This window comes from Lissotriton vulgaris, chromosome 2_1 (genome assembly GCF_964263255.1).
Source record: "Lissotriton vulgaris chromosome 2_1, aLisVul1.2, whole genome shotgun sequence".
Classification (NCBI taxonomy): Eukaryota; Metazoa; Chordata; class Amphibia; order Caudata; family Salamandridae; genus Lissotriton; species Lissotriton vulgaris.
In genome coordinates this window covers 673,326,147-673,345,655 of record NC_141687.1, presented here as the reverse complement: position 1 = coordinate 673,345,655, position 19,509 = coordinate 673,326,147, and the positions used below count along the sequence as shown (strand labels likewise).

Below are 19,509 nucleotides of genomic sequence, written 5' to 3'. Positions count from 1 at the left end.
TGTGCCCTTACAGTTCAGAAATAACATGATTAATTAGAATTTCTAAGCACAATAACTTTCATTTAGTAACACAACACTATTTCTCTTGTCTCTGGGTACAAAACATTTTTATAGAAAATCACAATCTTATCAGGTACGTTTCTAAACACACATATAAATTCCATTCCATTGCTGGGATACCTTGATACATACGTACCCCCTGTTCTATTATTAACATTAGTCTCACAGAATATACCCAAGTGCAGACTACATGTGGCTATAATGTACTTCTAACATGTTCTGTATAGTGGGATCAATTTTACACTTCTTCAGCCCTAGCAGTCAAGTGGTTAACGTATTAAGGGCATCATGTTATCAGACAGTTAATTGTATGCAAAAGGCAGCCGGCATGTTTCAAGATGGCCGATCTACTGACTACAGATTTTTCAGCAGTCTGCTTGCTGGGTAAAATTAAACTCCTCACTGTTCCGAGGAGGTGATGCTTAAGTATCTCGTATGAGCGCTGTATAGTTTACATATTTAAGTCCGTGCTGTTCATGTCATACAATCGTTCCATAGATTTAAACTTATCAAGATTCAAAGTTAAACTATATATATTTCAGGGTCTAAATCCCCCTAAAGTTGAGGCCTCTGGGCTGTGCTTGCGTGATATGGGAACGCGTCGCGAGGGCGCTCTTGTGACGCGTCACTGCGCAACGGCACAGAACCTACTGCGGTTGGTCGCCATTTTGCGCTGTGTAGGAGGTGGGGAGGCTGGAGGGAGTCGTCAAGCAGCTGAAGCGGCGCTTTTCCGGGGCAGCTTGTAGTATCACGTGAAGCGACCAGCGAGCCGCGGTGGTGCACATATCTTCTAAGTTGTAAAGACAGTGGCAATGTCCGCAGAGGGAACAGCTGAACCGGTGAGTCGGAGCGCGTGTGTACATAGTAGACCTGCCTCTCCCCCTTGGCCTTGTGATCAGATGTGGGTTACCTCGGAGCAAGGTAACCCATTCTGATTTCAGCCTGCTAGGATGTACATGGCGCATTTCCGCGGCGCACATTGTCCGTTCAAAATGCACAAATAAACTGAATGTATCTAGTGCCACGCTTCATACCTTGATCTATAGATGCTATTTTATTTTACACATTTGCTTTGACTGAGATTATACTTTTTCGACCTTCTACTTTGGCACTTAATTAAACATTGCCGTCCAATCTAGCTTTCCGTCCAGTGCTCTTATCTCCTGCACACCTTTTAAATCATAGTGAATCAGATATTTATAGAGCGCGGCAAATCACCATGAGTGTCTCGAGGCGCTTTTCTTGCGTAATGTTCAGATCTTGCAGTCTAACTCTGAACTTTCCCGTTTCAACCCCACAGCCTGTTTGACTTGTTCCTTTTATACTTCATTTTTTTAATTCCGGCTCCGTAAATCATTTTCACTTCGTGCGCCAGCTCCCCTTAAGAACCTTGATTTCCCCTATTGAAGCTTGTTCAGCCCCTTATCGTCTTCCTTCAAGAGCTGCTTCAAATCTGCCCGGTCGTTCCAATTTTCTTACTTCTATATTTCCCACCCCTTCCCGTTTTAATCTTCATCGATTCACGGCATTCAAACACACCCCATGGAGTGATGACTAGACTGAAGTTGGAAAATAAAGTTGTGCCTTTTATAAATAAAAAGTACATTAAGTCCCAAACCCAAGGCAAGCGTGGCTGAGTGCCTTAATCCAAGGCAAGCATGGCCGAGTGCAACTACACAGATTGATAAAGAGAAACAAGCATTGGAAATGCAATAGGTCTCGCATTAGAAAAGTTGGAGCTATTGGTCTTGTAAATGACAAATATTTTATTTATGTGTTGGTTTTTAACCCCTTAAGCGCGGCGCGAATTTTCGCGCTGTGCTGAAGGTTCTAATGAGCCTTGAAGAAGGGGTCGCACTCCGACTCCACCCACCAGCAGGTGTACCCCAGGAGCATCATGGTAGATGCAGTCTTTGATAGCGTGTGCGCTATTTCGATGAAAGTGTGTCATAGCAAGGTTGCAGCACCAACTCTGGGCACCAGTGTTTCGGAATTGTTGTTCCTCGTCAGCAGAGTGTAGGTTTTTCGGGGGTTAGCTGTGCAGGCTGCCAAGTGTTCTCAGGTTGATACCTCTCATGGCGCGGGTGCGAGAACCGAGCTCGTCAGCTCTAGCTCGAGGGAGCCAATTAACTTTGAAGAAGGGGTCGCACTCCGACTCCACCCACCAGCAGTGTACCCCAGGAGCATCATGGTAGATGCAGTCTTTGATAGCGTGTGCGCTATTTTGATGAAAGTGTGTCATAGCAAGGTTGCAGCACCAACTCTGGACACCGGTGTTTCGGAATTGTTGTTCCTCGTCAGCAGAGTGTAGGCTTGCGTGTCGGAGTGCGACCCCCTTCTTCAAGGTTCTAATGAGCCTATTGGCTCATGATGGAACGGTTCCGTCATGAGCACTGCTCAACCGACGCTCATGACGGAACCGTTCCGTCATGAGCATGGAAGGGGTTAAAATAGCTAAATTGATAGCTTTGTCATTTACAATGCCAATAGTTATAACTTTCGCGAATGTGACACCTATAGCACCTGGTAGGGTGGAAAAGCAGAGGTGACGTGAAGAAATGTGATGACACCCAAGCCTGCACTGCATCATTGACCGATGGAACGACTTACAGAATTTCTTCAAATTGCGAGTTTCAGGATCTTCACACTTTTTTTTTAATTTTTACTTTGACATTGAATGACAATTAAATGAAACTGAAATCAAGGACTAAGTTACCTGTTGGTGGCCAGACCTTAGCTTTGATAAAAATGAAAGAAGTTAAATAAGGAGACACGGCCTAGCGGCCGTGAAACTGAACCCCTTTGATGCAGCAGGGGGTGGAGCGGGAAGAGCTGCTGGCGGCACAAGTTAAATAAGGAGACACGGCCTGGCGGCCGTGAAACTGAAAGCACGGCCGGCTGTGAAAGCCTTTGATGCAGCAGGGGGTGGAGCGGCACCAAGCTGGGCAGTGCCTGATTATCTTAAGTATGGAGTCTAAATGTCCTCTCCTAAATATGATGCATGTTTATAAAAGACATCTCTATAATCAGGAATACTGCAGCAGCAGCTCCTGTAATTGCTAGAACGAACGGTGTTTTAAAATTGTCGGCCAGCTGTAGATGACGACAAGGGAATGCTTTATGGATGACCACAGCTAGAGGGGCATCTCAGTACACAACTATCCCCTCACTATCATACACAAGGCCTGCTAGGAAATCTACACGTGGCTCAATTCTCATACTATATTAGACTTTCTGACAGTATGTTCTACTCAGAATAACCAAAGTACAGAGGGAGGAAATACAGCAACGCGGTCTACAGACGGTAACAGGTTTGCATCTCTGTAAAATAGAGCGGCATGCGTACCTGTCGCAGTCCAACAATATGTAAAGCTGTTCACAAAGTTATTCTCTTCGGACTAAACGTAAGTGATCAGTTACAAGCTGTATGCCGAACTTGTAAGAACGGCATGGACCGAGGTAATAAACCTCCCATCGTTGATACTATAATGTGTAGAAAAATACAGCGGTGGTGTAGCAAGCTAATCTGCTACCCTACTATAGAGTGGAACTGAAGTTTTTAAATCTTTAATCCAAAATGGGGACCATGACGCCCCTGTCTCAACGGCATACATTAATAATAAACATGCATGTAAAGAGCACGCTCGCAACATTTTTATACAACAAAACCCAGAATTAAGTTATCAGGTAGTCATGCAAAGATGGTAGACGGTTTTCTGCACTATAACGTCTCAAAACGCAGAGTAGGTGCTAACGAAAACTAAACACTCACCTGTCAGTCAGTACCCCGGGCTGCACAGAGCTGTTGCCAGCGGTAGCGATCAATAAGGATCAGATGGTATTTATTGCCGTCATTGGTCGTACAGAGTCATGGGACAGCCTTGTCGTGGCGCTCAATTTGGACGTGTGTTCACAAATAGGGTACCCGATTGGTGGAAAGGATATAAATACGTAAGTGGTAAATGTCTACGTGTTCCATATCCATTGATGAATATACATCTATCCACGTTGGTGTGTCTAGCCAAGCAGCCGATGGCTCCGGCAATAGCACGCTCGCCGAGGCTCCAGGGAACAGGATCGGGGCTGCGGGCGGTCATAATTGATTTTGTCTGTGTACTTGAATGTATTAAAAGGGTGCCCCCTTAATTATATTTTGATGGTTTTCAAGGAAAAGATTAAGAATTGGACAAGGAGTCTCTCTTGTTCATGTTGCACCTGAGTGTAAGCACCTGAGTGTAAGCTAGCAGTAAAAAAACTCGATTCCAATGGAAGTGTAATACTGATAATAAAGCTCATATTAACTTGTGCTGGTAAAGTGATCTATGTATCTTATTCTGCTGGCAGACTCAAATCTCAACACACCAGTTTATAAAGAGAAAAAACGATAATGTGCATCTCTTTCAGAGGCTGACTAGCTGGCGGCACAAGTTAAATAAGGAGACCCGGCCGGCCGTGAAACTGAAAGCCCGGCCGGCCGTGAAAGCCTTTGATGCAGCAGGGGGTGGAGCGGCACCAAGCTGGGCAACAGGTGGCTGGTGATTTGATGCTGTGCACGCGCATTTTAGCTCAATGCGCTTGCTAAAAGTGCACGGGCACAGCATCAAATCGCCAGTGTAGTTAAAGTCTGTTTAAGCCCCTATAGTCTAGCTCCACTCAATGCGCATGCGAATTGATAGGCGAGACCTATAAAGTACACACGTGTATTAAACTGGTAGTTATCTGGAACGCACACACTAAATGTTTTTTTTCAGACCTGTACGAATTAACCTTAAATCATAGCGGCTTTGAGTCCCAAAATGAAGTTAGTTATTAGCGCAAATACAAAAAAAATCCGTAGCCTGGTGATATTTTCGAATCCTGTAATGTTGCGTATATAGTTTTGCGATGCAGTGGCAGCAAACTATCATTACTTTGTGTGACTAATGCGTTTACTCCAAGGCATCAAGCAGGTGAGGATCCTGCGGTATTCGATAGTGCGGGGATTAGGTATTTAGTGTTCAGACCTATTTGAAATGTTTTTCAGTTAATTTCGTAAAATTATTTTCAACATTTCGTGATTTATTTATTAATAAATGGAAAAAAACATTCCTACTGCTTCCACCACCTATGCCATACCCCACACAATTGCGTAAATTGTGACATTTTAATTACACAAAGACTGGTAACTTTCCACTTCTCACTTCACATTCATGCGTTGCTTTTGATTGGTTTGATGTGATTTTTGGTAATTTTTAGAGAACACGCTTTTATGACCTTATAAGTATTTAGTTATGCAGCATAATATCCTTGGTGCAACATCAACTGTTGCATGGCTAAACACTTCTAAGGTCCTAAAGGCAAGGCCTATTGGCTATGGTCACTTTTCACTGAACGGAGGTCCTTCTGAGATGCATGTGATTGCTCCTTCATTGGGGTGCTGTATTTAGTATAGGTTACCAGGTTTTGAAACCCGGGGGCATTTATCAAACAATGAAGTGCTACAATATCGCAACCGATGACGGGTATGGAATAACTGAAATCAATCCGTTTTTGTAAATCGCAGTTTGTCATCTGAGAGGGTATCTAGGCGCTGTGCTGCGGGCGTCCAGTTGAAGAACCAGGTCTGAGTCCCGCAGTCAATGACAGCGCTTCTCAGCCTGGAAATGAGAGCGAGGCCCTAAAGGAATATATTCAATGGAACTTGAAGCTCAGCCTCGTGTGTGGGTTTTTTAAATGTATTTTTTACTAAATGTCTCACTGATCAGAGCCGATAAGTCGTCCTGCTTGGAACACATTAAACGTACTTTTCTTTATTTTCTGTTGACCATCTCTGAAAATTTGGACATTTACTTGCCGAAACCTGACGGGACGATTTGGAGGAAACACAGGAGTCCCTAAGCAAATCCTAGACGCCTGCCTGGTGACCCGAAATGTAGTGCTGTGTTAATTGTAAGCATCACCCCTGTAGGTGATGGGAGATTAGCGGAGACTCGCAGCTCCTACAACGGGCCCTCCCGCACCTGTCCTCATCGGTACGAGGTAGGGTTTTAGTTGAATGGGTGGGCGGTCTCTGCTGTTTCAGAGGTGGGTAAATCACCGCCGCCTTAGACTCGAGCCAGGAGTCCTGGTCCTGAAAATGAAAAGAGCAGCCCAGCTCTCGGGTGATCCGCCATTTAAATTCGCTTTTTGTGTAGGGTTAACTATAAGCGAAGTCGCTCCTATTGATTCTTAAGTTTGCATTGAGGTATAGTAATGTTTCTGGTGACATGGGGTTGTCTGGTAATATTACCTACTGTGGAGTTTGGGTTTTGGCCCTGGTCACAGCATCTAAATTTCTGTCACCAAAAGAACTGTCTTTTGAGAGGTAAGTTTGTGAGCGGTTCTTAATTTATAACAAAAGCACCTTGTAAACCATGTGATAATTCAAAAAAGAACACTTCTAAACTTAGTACTGAGCAAAACACGATCTACCCATTTACTTGTTTTAAATGCGATTTAGCACACAATTGTTTCGGGGCATCACAACACCCCAATAAAGTATTAAACTAATTTAGCAGCCTTACTGGTCAAAAGGTTCGGAGATCTTTCGGGTTAAACTATGGTAATGCTAACCAACATTTGGGAACATCTAGAAAAGCGGCGAAGCCAAGAAATTTAAAACATCCTCAAGAATCGGACAAAATTACCTGAACTGTTCACATTACACTACCGAAAACTGGCCACTAGATGTCAGCATTGCAGTTTTACACGGGAAAGAAATTACCTACGGGGTGCTTTAGTTAATCCAGTAAATGCAAGTAATCGTGTCTGTAAGGGTGCCCGCGAGATGGCGCCTGTGCTCGTAAGCCCCCGCGTTTAACCGCTCACTGGTGGCCGGAGAAAGCATTTTGGTAGCACTTCAAAAAGCCAGCTACTAAATGTCTCGACAGAGCAGTGCATGCGCTGGCTCTAGCGAGACCTAAAAAAGGACCGCATAAAAGCCGACTGGGTAATAAGTGAACTTTTCTACGTGAGAGGTAGCTCTCGAATAAAACACACTTGATCGATAATGAAGCAAGGATAGAGAGAAACAGTCTTCTAATCATCAGGCCTTTATTCAAATAAAACACACTTGATCGATAATGAAGCAAGGATAGAGAGAAACAGTCTTCTAATCATCAGGCCTTTATTCATTGTGGGGCATTTGAGAGGGTCAATTTAGTGGTGCCCACATTACTAGCCTAATCTTGGGAAAATGAGGAGCTGCATGTTAGCCTACTATGGAAAGCTAATGGCGGGGTAAGACCTCAGAATTGATATCCCTTAGAACGGATATGTTCATAAGATCACACAGGGTAGCTGTGTTTTCCATATCTTACTTTGCCACAGTGTTTTATTAATACCTAATTATTAATACCTAAAATAGTGAATTACAATCATGGAGACAAAAGCCCACTGTAGCACCCAATGTCAAATGTAACCCTTCATTAGGTAGATGAATAATTTACAAGATGTATAGATGATTAAATAGCGGCTGGGTTAATCGCAGTCTGTCAAGTGTAAGGCTCACATTACAAAGCAAGTCCACTGGTAAAGGTCAAGGCTCATGTTTGCAGGCCAAACATTGAAGCTGTAAACTTGGCAATGCCACCACAAGCATTCCCAACTAATCTCAGTTCAGACTTTTTCCCCGTGAATCTGTCTCTGGTTCAGTATTTGAGTACCCAAAGTTAAGCCTGAAAATTCCATGTGGTCACTCAATTGTAAAACAAAAGACCTTATTTTGCCGAATGGCTCAATATATGCTTTGAACAGACCAGGCGAGAGGGTGCTGTTCCTTGGCAGCAATTCCTGAAAAAAACAAAAAAACTGAACATATTTTTACACTGTACTGAAGACATTTCTATTACTAAGTCTAGCGGGTCACTAGTGTTAAATGCTGCAAATAGTCTTTTATAGAATGAAGATTGACATCGCTGGCATCTGCTAACTGAACTAGGTTGCCCATCACAAGCACAAAAGCGAGGACTGCGGCTTTCTCGAAGTGGATTGCAAGGTTGAAGTCATTTGAAATGGAGTGTGTGAAACGGCATCATTGTGCATTGATTTCCTAACTACCATCCAAAAAATATTCCTCTCTTACTCGAAAACAAGCATTTGCAATGCAATTGGTCTTGCATTTACGCAAGTTTAACCTATTGGCATTGTAAATGACAATGCTTTTTATTTGTTTAAAAACAAAAATAAAAAGCATTGATATTTGCAATGTCAATAGCTGAAACTCGTGTAAATGAGACCTATTTCATTGCAAATGCTTGTTAGATTAGTGAGCATAGAAACACTCTTTCGGCCCGCGCAGCAAATTAATTAATCAAACAAGCGCTGCCGCTAAAGTGAAAGTGGACCGCGCTGCAAATAAAAAAAAAAAGTTAGTGCTTACTGACTTATGAAGGAGATCGTGTAATGGCACAAGTAAGACGGGGGTGGAATTTGTAAAATAATCTACTTGGCCAAAGGATAAAATGCCACTGATATATACATGTCCTGATTAGCCCACTTGTCCCACCTATTCTGAATCCTACATCAATTATAAGGGCTGGCAGAGAGACATTTGATATATTTTTGTTTTTATTAAAATCAATAAACAATTAAATGATTTTTAGGTCTCGCCTGTCAATGCGCATGCGCATTGAGCGGAGCGAGACTATAGGGGCCTAAACAGAGTTTAACCAGACTGGCGATTTGATGAAGTGCATGTGCGCTTTTAGCTCAATGAGTTAAAATGCGCGTGCACAGCATCAAATCGCCAGCCATCTGTTCCCCAGCAGCTCTTCCCGCTCCGCCCCACAAGCTTCCCCCAGCGTGCGCTCTGCCTCAGCCACACTCCTCCCACACCTTTGAAGTGAAGCTTAGCTTCAATACAAAGGCCCCTGCTGCTTCACACTATTCACGGCCGCCAGGCTGTGTCTCTCCCTCATTGCCGCTCCGCCCCCTGCTGCGGCCGTGTCGCATTTCTCTTCCCCCCCCTCCCCACAGCAATGCCCTCCGTCTTGTTGTGATAAACTATCCAAACTCTAAAACCCATTCAAGTGAATTGCATTTAACTGGGCGAATACACCTTGGTCGTAGCAGCGGGAAATAGATTGTTTTCACCAAAATAAGTGCCACCAGAGATCTTAGCTGCCCTCTCTCTTCTATTTCCCACAGTGTGCCTCTCCTCTTTCTACTTCTCATCCCTCATATATCCCCACTGTTGCCCTTTCAGTCTAATCATCTCATTTCTGTTTCTCGTTTCCTCCTTTCTCCATCTTTTAATTGACACTGCCACTCGCCCCCGCCCGGTCCTTTCTTGTCTACTCGTTTCCCCTTGCCTCGCCTTTTCTCTCGATCTCTGATACCGCCTTGTGCCCACCATCTCTCTTCTGCTACCCTCACCCCGTTGTTTTCCCGCCCGCCCTTTCCCCACTGAAGTCTTCGGGATTCCTCTGCTCTGCCCCCGCTGGTAGCTGCTACCGCTCTCCTGCCTCTGTTTGTCGTGCTGGCGTGAGGGAAGCCCACATAGGCTATCCCGGGCTCGCATGGAGGCAAGCACACACCCACATGCAGAGGCGGCGCCAGCCGTGCTGCTCCTGCGCCACCGGAAGGACCGAGGAAAAACAAGAGTGAAGTAATTCCTGGTGTCCACACAGTGCGATGGGCTCAGTACTCGGTACGGTGGATGTTGCTGCAGCGCCGGAAGCAGGCTGGAAAAAACACACACATACCGCCAGTTACAAAAATAAGCGTTTTCAATTATATTCGTTTTGATGTCTGTATATTAAAAAAGTTGTTAGCAACAGTGAGTAAATGGGGCTTCGTTTAAGTGGAGAGGAATGCAGGATGGGTAGCAGTCCGGAGGTCCGGAGGACCGTGCAGGCTTGGAAGGGAACACCGAATGGTCCTGGTTGAGCAGTGATGGTTAGGTTCAGACTGGCCCTGGCTGTAAGCAGGGAAGGATACCAGAACTATGCAATTCTGCTGTCGCTGTGTTTTCCGCACAGTTACAGATTTGCCCCAGTTTCCACTTAATCCATAAACTGCTGTATAATCTGCAGATTTGAACCCCAAAAAAGTTTGTAGCTCAGTCGCTTCAAAACAAAACATGCCACATCACGTACAATTATTTACGCTTTCTTATCACACAATTTAGCCAACATTGCCTCATAATTTGGTCCTCCCTTGCCTCATAACTCCAGTAGCCCTGCCTATAATGCGAGACCTATTGCATTGCTGTGCTTCTTTCCCCTGCTGCACTCTCCTCTCTAGAGATGTTTCCTAACGACCAGAGCTGCCATCTAAGTCACGTAAATACAAAACATGTTGCATTCCAAATGCTATAGGTGTCACATTCGCGAAAGTTATAACTATTGGCATTGTAAATGACAAAGCTATCAATTTAGCTATTTTAAAAACCAACAAATAAATAAAATATTTGTCATTTACAAGACCAATAGCTCCAACTTTTCTAATGCGAGACCTATTGCATTTCCAATGCTATTTAATAATGCATTGCTAAACAAACTTGAAAAGCAATATTATCCATTTTATCCAAACATATAGAAATACAACAAAGTATGGAAACTGTGATGCTACACTAAAAGGGGGCGGGGTCGGAGAGTCTGGGGTCAGTCAAAGCAGTGGCTAAAAAAACAAAATATTGTAAAACTTTTTTTGTCTTTCACCTTTAGGTGAATACATGTATAATGGACAGCATTAATGAAAACTAAATGCAAGTTATGTTAATCAGTGGGAAATGCACTAGAAGACATTATGAAACCTCACCGGAGAGCCACAGAATTGAATCTTGGTTAGTGTAGTGGAGAATTGTGACATGTGCATGTTTAGGGCTACAACGTCCCAGTCTGGTCTGTGACAAAGCACTGGGAACGTGCAAATCATTATTTTAAACTTGCATTATTAGCAATATAAGATAGACTGCTACAAAATGCTCGTTGAGTTTTAGGGGGAAAAAGTGCTTTCCAAATATAGATTTTTAGTAATACCCAGACTGTGCACAGTGACTGGATTATTCTATTGATAGTGAAAACCGTTCTCTGGTTGTTTATCCCCATTTGTTTTAGATAAAATGTGTAAAACAAGGACTGTGGAAAAAGGAGTTAAAACTAATGTGATCTTGTCACAGGCGTGCTTCGTAGTGCGTCTGCATTAATTCCTGGTAAACAGAAAAAGCAAACAAAAACATTAGATTGGGCACTGGGAGTGCACGTGATTTTCCTGCAAGTTCAATGTTATAACTTGATGGTCACAGTTGCTTCCATTTGGTGGGCTTTCCTGTCTAGATTCGGTAAAGAGAACACGGAGGGCATGATAGGGAGCTTTAAGGGACAGTGTGGTAAATAATTGTTTACTTACAATAGTTTGTGAGACAGTAAAGACGCATAACTGAAACAACTTTTCTAAAGTGAATAAGCTGAATTTCTTCACACAAAAATAATTAATCTTAAAGCAGCCTGGAATTCAGAGACATGGATGTTCGCGCTGCTTTCGACCAAGTTGAAAATCCTGCAATTGTGGACAAACTTCAATTTTTCTATGTGCCTTAAATTGTAAATTTGTGTAATAAAAACGGCAGTGTAAAACACATAGTATATTGTGATGTGTGATGTGATGTGATGTGGGACTTGTATAGCGCGCTAACACTCCAAGGAGTATCTTGGCGCTTGGATTCCAGAAAACAGCAGGTAGTAGATTAAAAAGACTACCAGTCTAAGAAGCACATCATATGAATCCCATGCATTCGGAGTTGGACAAGGAGTAGATCCATCTTTTTAGAGACTTTCTGAATTTTAGTTCAGTCGTGGATTGACGCAAGGAAAAGGGAAGTTTGTTCCATGCTTTCGCGCCAATGACTGCAATGGATTTTCCTCCTTTAGTTGACATTTTGAACCTAGGGACAAGGAGTCGATCTGCTGTGGAGGACCTGAGTGATCTTGACGGATGATATTGTTTAAAGTATTTGCGCAGATACAGTGGGCCATGGTGGTGAAAGGCTCTGTAAGTGATGGTAAGAACTTTGAAGAGTATGCGCTTTTGTGTAGGAAGCCAGTGTAGTGCGTCCAGAGCTGCAGAGGCCGAAGATTTCCTAGGCAGTCTGAGGACCAGTCTGGCGGCAGCATGTTGGACCATTTTGAAGTTTATGCAGGGCTGATTTATTACGTCCTGCATAAAGACTATTACAATAGTCTAGCCTAGATGTTATTAGGGCAACAGCTACTGTGCGTCCGGCGCTCAGGGGGAGAAGATCGAAAAAATTTGTAAGACTCCTGATGATGCCGAAGCATACCCCTGCTACTTCCTTGGCTTGTTGGTTGAAAGTCAGTGTTATCAAACTTTATGCCTAGGTTTCGAGCAGCATTGATAGTATTAGGGGGGCTTCTGCCTATTCAGGCCACCAGTCTTGTGGCGAGAAGGAATTGTTGAGTCCGAAAGGAATGATTTCAGTTTTGGACGATTTACACTTCAAATGGTTGTGTGACATCCATTTGAAGGTTGCTGACAGACATTCTTTTAGTGTTTGTTCTGCGTTAGAATGATTTTTGTCAAGGGTCAGAACAAGCTGAGTGTCGTCAGCGTAGGCGGCAGTACTGATGTTAAAGGAGGAAATTAGATTTAGTAGGGGAACCATGTACAGGTTGAATAAGGTCGGGCTTAAGCTAGAGCCCTGCAGAACCCTGTTTTTCGTTGTTTTTTCTTATGAAGAAAGGTCGCCTAGTCTTACAATTTGGTGCCTGTGTGCTAGATAGTTTGCTGTGGACTACTGCCCCAAAAGGTTACTGCTGGCATTGGCACTTGTGACTTGCTGGTCTGTTACACGCTGATCATCAGAGTTATCTGAAAGCAGAGCCTGTAACCTGCAAGTCTCACTGATTCATATCCCCTGCTACTCTTCCCCCAACCTTCTTACGAATAACTGCATAATTTTGTCCTTCGTTGCAAAGCGCTACTTTCTCTTAATGGCCATCTCTGGCTATAGCCGCAGCTTTTTAATTTTGCCAGACCTCCAGAGAGTCTGGGTTGAGCTGTGCTGCAACTCTGGGCAAAGACCCTTTATATTAGAAGAGCAAAAGGAGAGTGACAGCACCGCAGAGTTACAGACAGTCCCAGTGAGCATAGTTTATAGGCGGGCATCATGGTAAAGGGAGAGACGGTCAGCTGCCTTTGCTGCCAGCTGCAGAGTAAGCAGGAAACAAGTGCAGGACCGAAGCTGTGGGCAGTCTGACTCCGAATGTGGGCAAGTAGTTCCCGTTTTCCCACTATCCTGTTGGTAAAGGGAGCATGAAATATTTTAGCCTGTCACCTGCAGACCACAGCTCAATGAAGACAACCGACGACATAAAGGCATGGCACTGAGTGCAAAGAGACCCCCAGACTACTCGGTGCTGTCTTTTCTAGTCTCGCTCGCCAGACTATGCTGAAGAAACTGCATTGGAACACCTTCATCTCCCTCCTGTTCTACTTCTAGACGTCTTGAAACTGCCCTCTGATGGAACTAAGCGACCATTGCAGGCCTGATCACACAGAGTGGTGTATTATTCAGATGTGCTTAACTTTATACCTAAATTTAAGCCTCACGGAGGTCACGGACTACCACTTGCTAAGACTGAGTTTTACTCACCCCCCCCCCCCCATAGTTTATTTCCACCGTTTCTCCCTCTATGATATGTTGTCATATTGTCAACATTTTGCTTGTTGTGTATGTGTTTTGTTTTTATAAAGGCGTGAAGTTTCCAGTCATTGTTTGTTCGTGTATTTTTATCCTGGCTGGAGTTGATCGCATTCCTTCTCCCCTTTGTCCTTGGCCCTGTGTTTTGACACCGATCCCGAGTGGAGCAGACTTGCTGGATTCTGATAACACAGACCGGGAGACCTTTAAATGCGGCTCGCTCTCGGCTTCATATTTTTTTCGCTGTGACCTGGCAGTGTCACTTCGCGTTTCCTTGTGGGCACGGCCGGCTTCCTTCGGAAATCCAGCCCTGCCCTCTCCTTCCCAGCGCTATAGTACCGACAGACCAAGTTATTTGTATGAGATGCATTTATCACCAAATGTCCCAGGATTTACGTCGTTCAGTAGCTGGCGCAACAGTCACAAGTAGTTGTATTTGTTTAAGCGCGAATAAAGGGTCGGCAATGCGGATAACACTACCTCACTGAGGCACTGCGTGATTTGGTGGGGGGTGTAGTAAATGTCCTCTCCACTGTTCTTCTCGGGGGGGGGGGGGGGGGGGGGCTCCGAAGCCTGAGTTATTTCACCCTGCAGTTCAGGTGGAGCCGGCGGGGCTGGGCAGGCTGGCCTTTCATTCCACCGGCCGGTTCCCCGGTGGGCTGGAGCCAGAGGTTGGCTTGGAAAGTCCTGGCTCCAGCCGGGGCCTCTCTCTGTCCTTAAGTCCACACATAAATTGCAGCCTGAAGAAGGGAGAAAAAGAGGAATGGGAGACAAGGAGCAGAGAGAGGGGGAAAGTGAGGGAGGAGAGTAGGGGGGGAGAACTGATGCACTGAAAGAGATGAAGGGGGGGTGGGGAGAAGGGGGGGGGGGTGAGATTTTTTTCCCCACTTGCTTTGGTTCCACAGTCGGACCTGGGCAGAGCCATGCTTTTCTTACATGTAAATTTAAAAGCACCGAAACTAAGGCCGCTGTGTGAGGAAACAGATAAACGTTTGCAACTTACTCGAATTGTTGTTGAGTTCATTAATTACTGATAGCAGCGTCAGCCAATGTATGTTCACATGGCCTGGCGATGACAGGAACATCTATGCACAGGTGTGTTGCAGGGCACACAGCACGGTACGCAATGTCTGCCTGGTGAGTGAGGCCCGGGCACACTGGGCAGAGGGCTGCGGCTGAAGAGCATTGCTGTGGGACTCAGTCCTGTGCACTCCAGACATGTTCGGACACCTGATCTACTGACAGCTTTACTTTTGGGAAGGGAGGTTAGGTTTATTTATCCCCACGGTTAGATGTGGGGTACTGTTACTGTCAGGGTCAGCACGGGGTGGTAGCAGTGTTGGCTCTACCCAGGGGTGATACTGATGCTAGGTATGAAGTGCTAGGGCTCAGGGCGTACTAGCCGTCAGAGTTGTCTTCCAGGGGCCACCCAGGGAACACAAACACACCACTTTGCCCACTGCTGCGTCACTAGCAGTCACCAGCAACAGGCACGCTAGAATGTGGCTTCCTCTGGTGACGTCACCTGGGATGTTGAGATTTGTCGTGACACCATTCATTGTGTACTCGCAAAGCTCTGGGTTGGGGTGTGGGGTGAGTCAGAGTTATGGTTTAATTGGAGGCTTGGTGTTTATGTTGAATTAGACAATGCCTGGGACTTCACTTACCACAAACTGTTCTCCTCGTCCCTCTCTTTAACAACTGCTAAAAAAGAAAAAAAATAGGGACGCCAAAATATTTCTGTTGGGAATTAAGTCAGACCATTCAGGGGACAGGAGGTCACAGGTGTAGGCACAAGTGTAGTGGGGGCACTGCTCAAGGCTCGCGGGCCGGGGCTACTCCTGGAAATATCGCTGCTGTCTGTCGCCAGAGTCTGGTCACTGCGGTTGCCAGTGAGTGCTCACTGCAGCTCATCATAAGTTTCGTAGAGCTGCGGCTGAAGGCTGGCATCTACACTGGAGCCTGTGCTGCTCACTGCATTGCCCACTGCTCACTGTGGCCGGCCAGGGGCTGCGCACTGTGGCCCACTCAGGTTGCCCACTTCTGTCGGTTAGAGGATGGTCTCTGCAGCTATCACCCTCCTCACCGCCCTCAGATATGCTTTGCTCCCTGACAGGCTCACAGCCTCTCCCGTACCCGGTCCAGCTCTGTGAAGCCGTCATCTGCAGAGTCCGCTGTTCACACTCAACCACGGGGCGCATTGTCCGTCCATCCGCGGTGGCCACTTGCCACATCTCATTAACGTGACACGCTCAAGGGCTTGAGAGGAGACAATCGGGTGTTTTTCATCGGCCTCTTGTGGCTTAGCGAGGAGGCCGCTCTTTGTGCTGTGGGAACCTGTCATGTGCTCCCCTCCCCGCGTCTTATCGGGGGTACAAAGGTGGCTTGGGCGCCGCAGAGGGTTCTCATGGGGGGCACACACCTGCGGCCGGGATGCGCGTCCTCCCGGAAATAAGAGCCTCAGCCCGGGGCATCTCCGTGTGTTACTCTTGGTGGAACGAAGCTGGTACCCAAGTAAAGCGCTGTAATACCTCGCGCTATATCAAAAACTACCAAAAAACTTATCTACCGAAGACGAGTGCAAACGCAGTATCAACGCGAGGAGTTATGAACATCAGTAAGTGCACCCAAGATTTATCGGACATCCCCCAGGGACGATAGCGAAACTTGTGTGACATTTAAAGCACAGATACAACTGCAGATGGATTTGAAAATAGAAACGTGGGAATCACTTCTCTAACGTATTTATCTAGGTCTTTTGGTAATTACTGCATTTTCTTTGGCCCCAGTATTGCTGTAATAATTGTGCTACGCATTATTTGAATTTCATGCTGGCGGCACTCCATATAAATAAATACATTAATTAATTTAAGGATTTCTAAAGCGCTAGGTGCAGCAGTTTAGTGATTTTATAGCGCCTACATACGCCGATAAATGGAGTATATTCGGTATTCTTGGAGTGTATTATAGATGGTCTTCGGACTTCACTTCACGGAGAGTTTTTTTTTTGGCACCACAACGACAAAGACGTGCACCTCTGTTTATCCCAACAAGTCCGACCGGGCACACTGCCACAGTGCGATTGTGATCAAGACGAATGACTGCTCCTCTTTCATGAACATTGCACTTTATATTATTAGACTGTTCAAACTACCCTCACACGTGCCACACACCTGCATGCCACCACCGGCGTATATATGTGCGTTTGTTTAATGCGCGCCTGCCCGGGACCTCTTCAGATGGCGATCGTTCTGCTACAATGTGGCCCCTTAAAGCATCCGTGGCGCTGCATTCGTGTTGCACCAACGGGCCACTATCGTGGACAAGGGCCACGCACTAATATCCAAATGCGTGGCCCTTTACACGCGCCGTGCAACGTTAGTGTTGCACCACATGCGATTAAGCTATTGGCAATGTAAATGACAATGCCATTTATTTATGATTTAAAAAAAAAAGAAAAAAAATGTCTTGAGCAATGCCAAAAGCTCTACCTTTAATAATGCCGAGACCATTGCATTTGGCTGCTGGCCTTTTGTCTAAAAAAGAAGTTTGCTTTTTGTTACTATTGCCTCTCATTTCTGAACCCGAAGATTCAGATGAAGAGGTTTCAGAGAAGGTATTAAACCTCTTGCGTGACCTCCCTTGATAGTTGTACAGTGCTCCGCGAGAATCTGCTTGTGAATAATAGTCGTCTTTAAGAAAAGGGTATGCCTTCTCCAACGTGAAAGATTTGGAATCCCTGTCGTATTGAGCAGTCTTACCATTAATGGTGTTGTCTTTAAAGGACTGTATCTCCTTGTCTATTTTTTCCAAGAGGGCCTTGGAGTCAGGCACTAACTGGCTATCTTTAATAGTTTGAGTCAGATCTTCAATTTCTTGTAGCTCTTTTGCACAAAGTCTCTGCGCTGTTTCTATTGTATGGACCATTAGGTCACGGCTGCACTTGGTATTTATGCAGCTGAAGCCCTTTTTAGGTCGAGGACCGAGAAGGCTTGCGCTTGCGCAGTCTCCGGGAGGAGAATTAATGCTTCTTAGTAGGGCTGTAGTACCCGCCTCCCTGCCCAGTCTCTCCTTCATTGGCTGGCTTCCTAAACGGAGGCCAGCCATTGGAGGAGAGGGCCGTCACTCCGATTTAGCCCCGTCTTTTTCGGATTCGGGGGCGTAAGTTTTGCTGTTCTTTAGACAGTGACTTCATCCGTTACTCAGAACAGCAAAACACGCCCCCGAATGCGAAAATTACCATGCTTTCTCCGAGTCATTTCTGCTTTGCCTCGGAGAAAGACGGTGGTGGTTTCCAGAGCTGCTCCGCTCGTCCCCCCCCCCCCCCTCCTCTGCCCGCAGCTCTCCTTTGTCCCGCTCCCACCCCCCTCCCTCCGCTTTGCTTGCCGCCGCTATTATCTTCGTGTAAAGGGAGCTGCTGCTATTGCTGCTTTTCAGATAAGCCTCTGTGTGCATGTGTCCTCTGGCAGCATTTGCACGATTGCAGTGTGAGACGGTTTCGGGTTTGTTATTACAGTCGGTTGAAAGATGGGAAGCAGTACCTGGAGGCCTCTTGCTCGCTGTCCGCCGGGGGAGGCTGTGCTGGACGGCAGAGGTGGTTTGCATGGAGTGCGTGCGAGGGCTCTTTCCCAGCTGCTTTGCTCGGCTCTCTCTCAGTGAACGCGAAGTGCTCCTCTGTTTGTGCATCAATATGTTTCTCAGCTGTGGCTGTTTGCCGAGGTCTGTCTGGGATATTGCAAAGTGATGGTGTGCTGTTGTCAGGTGGTCTGTCCTCTTGGTCTGACAGAGAAGTCATTAGCAGCAGTTTCCTGTGCAATCTCAGAAATGTACAGAAAATAGCTGCACTTCATCACGCAGTGTAAACAAGCCGCTCGGATTGTCACCAAATGAGGGCGAGAGAGGCACGCCGTAGGGTCTGCATAATTTAGAATAAGAAACTAAGCAATTGAAAAAACTTTAGTGTATTGTAGTTTTTTCTTTTGGACATACCGCAGTTCCAGGACTTGAAATATTTATTTCAGACTAAACCCATTAGCAGTGGGAAGTAAAAGCAGTCAGGACTGCTTAGTTCTAATGTTATTTCCTCCTTTTCTATAACATTTTAAAAACGTCACTAGCGTATCTCCATTGCCTCAGTGCACTTGCTTTTGCAAATGTGAGCACATGAGTTAACACAGTTCAGCGCTAGATGCGAATACATTTGTGCCGTTCTTTTAAGTGTAGGAATTGGTGCAGTAGCGTCAGTAAACGTGGTTACTTGGCAACAACAACTTCACCACCCACTGCATCCTCCTCCTTGCCTTCTCTTTTTATATTATTTTTGTCCTATTGATAACCAAGCAAGCGGAGCCATAGTCTCTATCTAATATGACCATCTTCCTTGTAAACCTACATTGCCTTAAATGTTATTTCTCCTGACATGTGACCCCACCTCGAATGAGTGAGCTCCAGGTTGAAGTTAAAGGTGGTTTGTTAAGTAACTGCCTGCTTCTGAGAGGTATTCTGTGTTTCTTGTTACCGATTCCTTGTCCTCATTTCCTCCGTATAGCATGTTTCCTGAGTACCTAACTCTTGGGCACCCTTTGTGCAAGTTCATCATAGCCCAAGCAGAGTTTGCTGTCCCAAGCAGCTCATGCAGCCTCTCGAGGTTACTGTCTGAAGAAGAGCAGGAGCCGTCTCAGTGTAGTGCTGAGTAATTTTGTTCATTGCGCTGAATCTATAAAAGTAACCATGTGGGCACGTACACCAGAGTTGTCAAGAGCGTAATG

General features: G+C 45.5%; 1 protein-coding gene across 2 annotated transcripts in view; it reads left to right on the top strand.

Moving 5' to 3' along the window:
• The first annotated feature begins 682 nt into the window (after positions 1-682).
• Positions 683-19,509, top strand: part of CSTF3 (cleavage stimulation factor subunit 3) — a 640,930-nt gene continuing 622,103 nt past the window's right edge. Inside the window, exon 1 of one of the 2 annotated variants that reach the window (XM_086955867.1) lies at positions 683-899. In XM_086955867.1, the coding sequence (XP_086811993.1) occupies positions 873-899 (27 nt within the window). In that variant the 5' untranslated portion in view covers positions 683-872. The remainder of the gene's footprint in view (positions 900-19,509) is intronic. The other variant, XM_086955866.1, reaches the window with a different exon arrangement.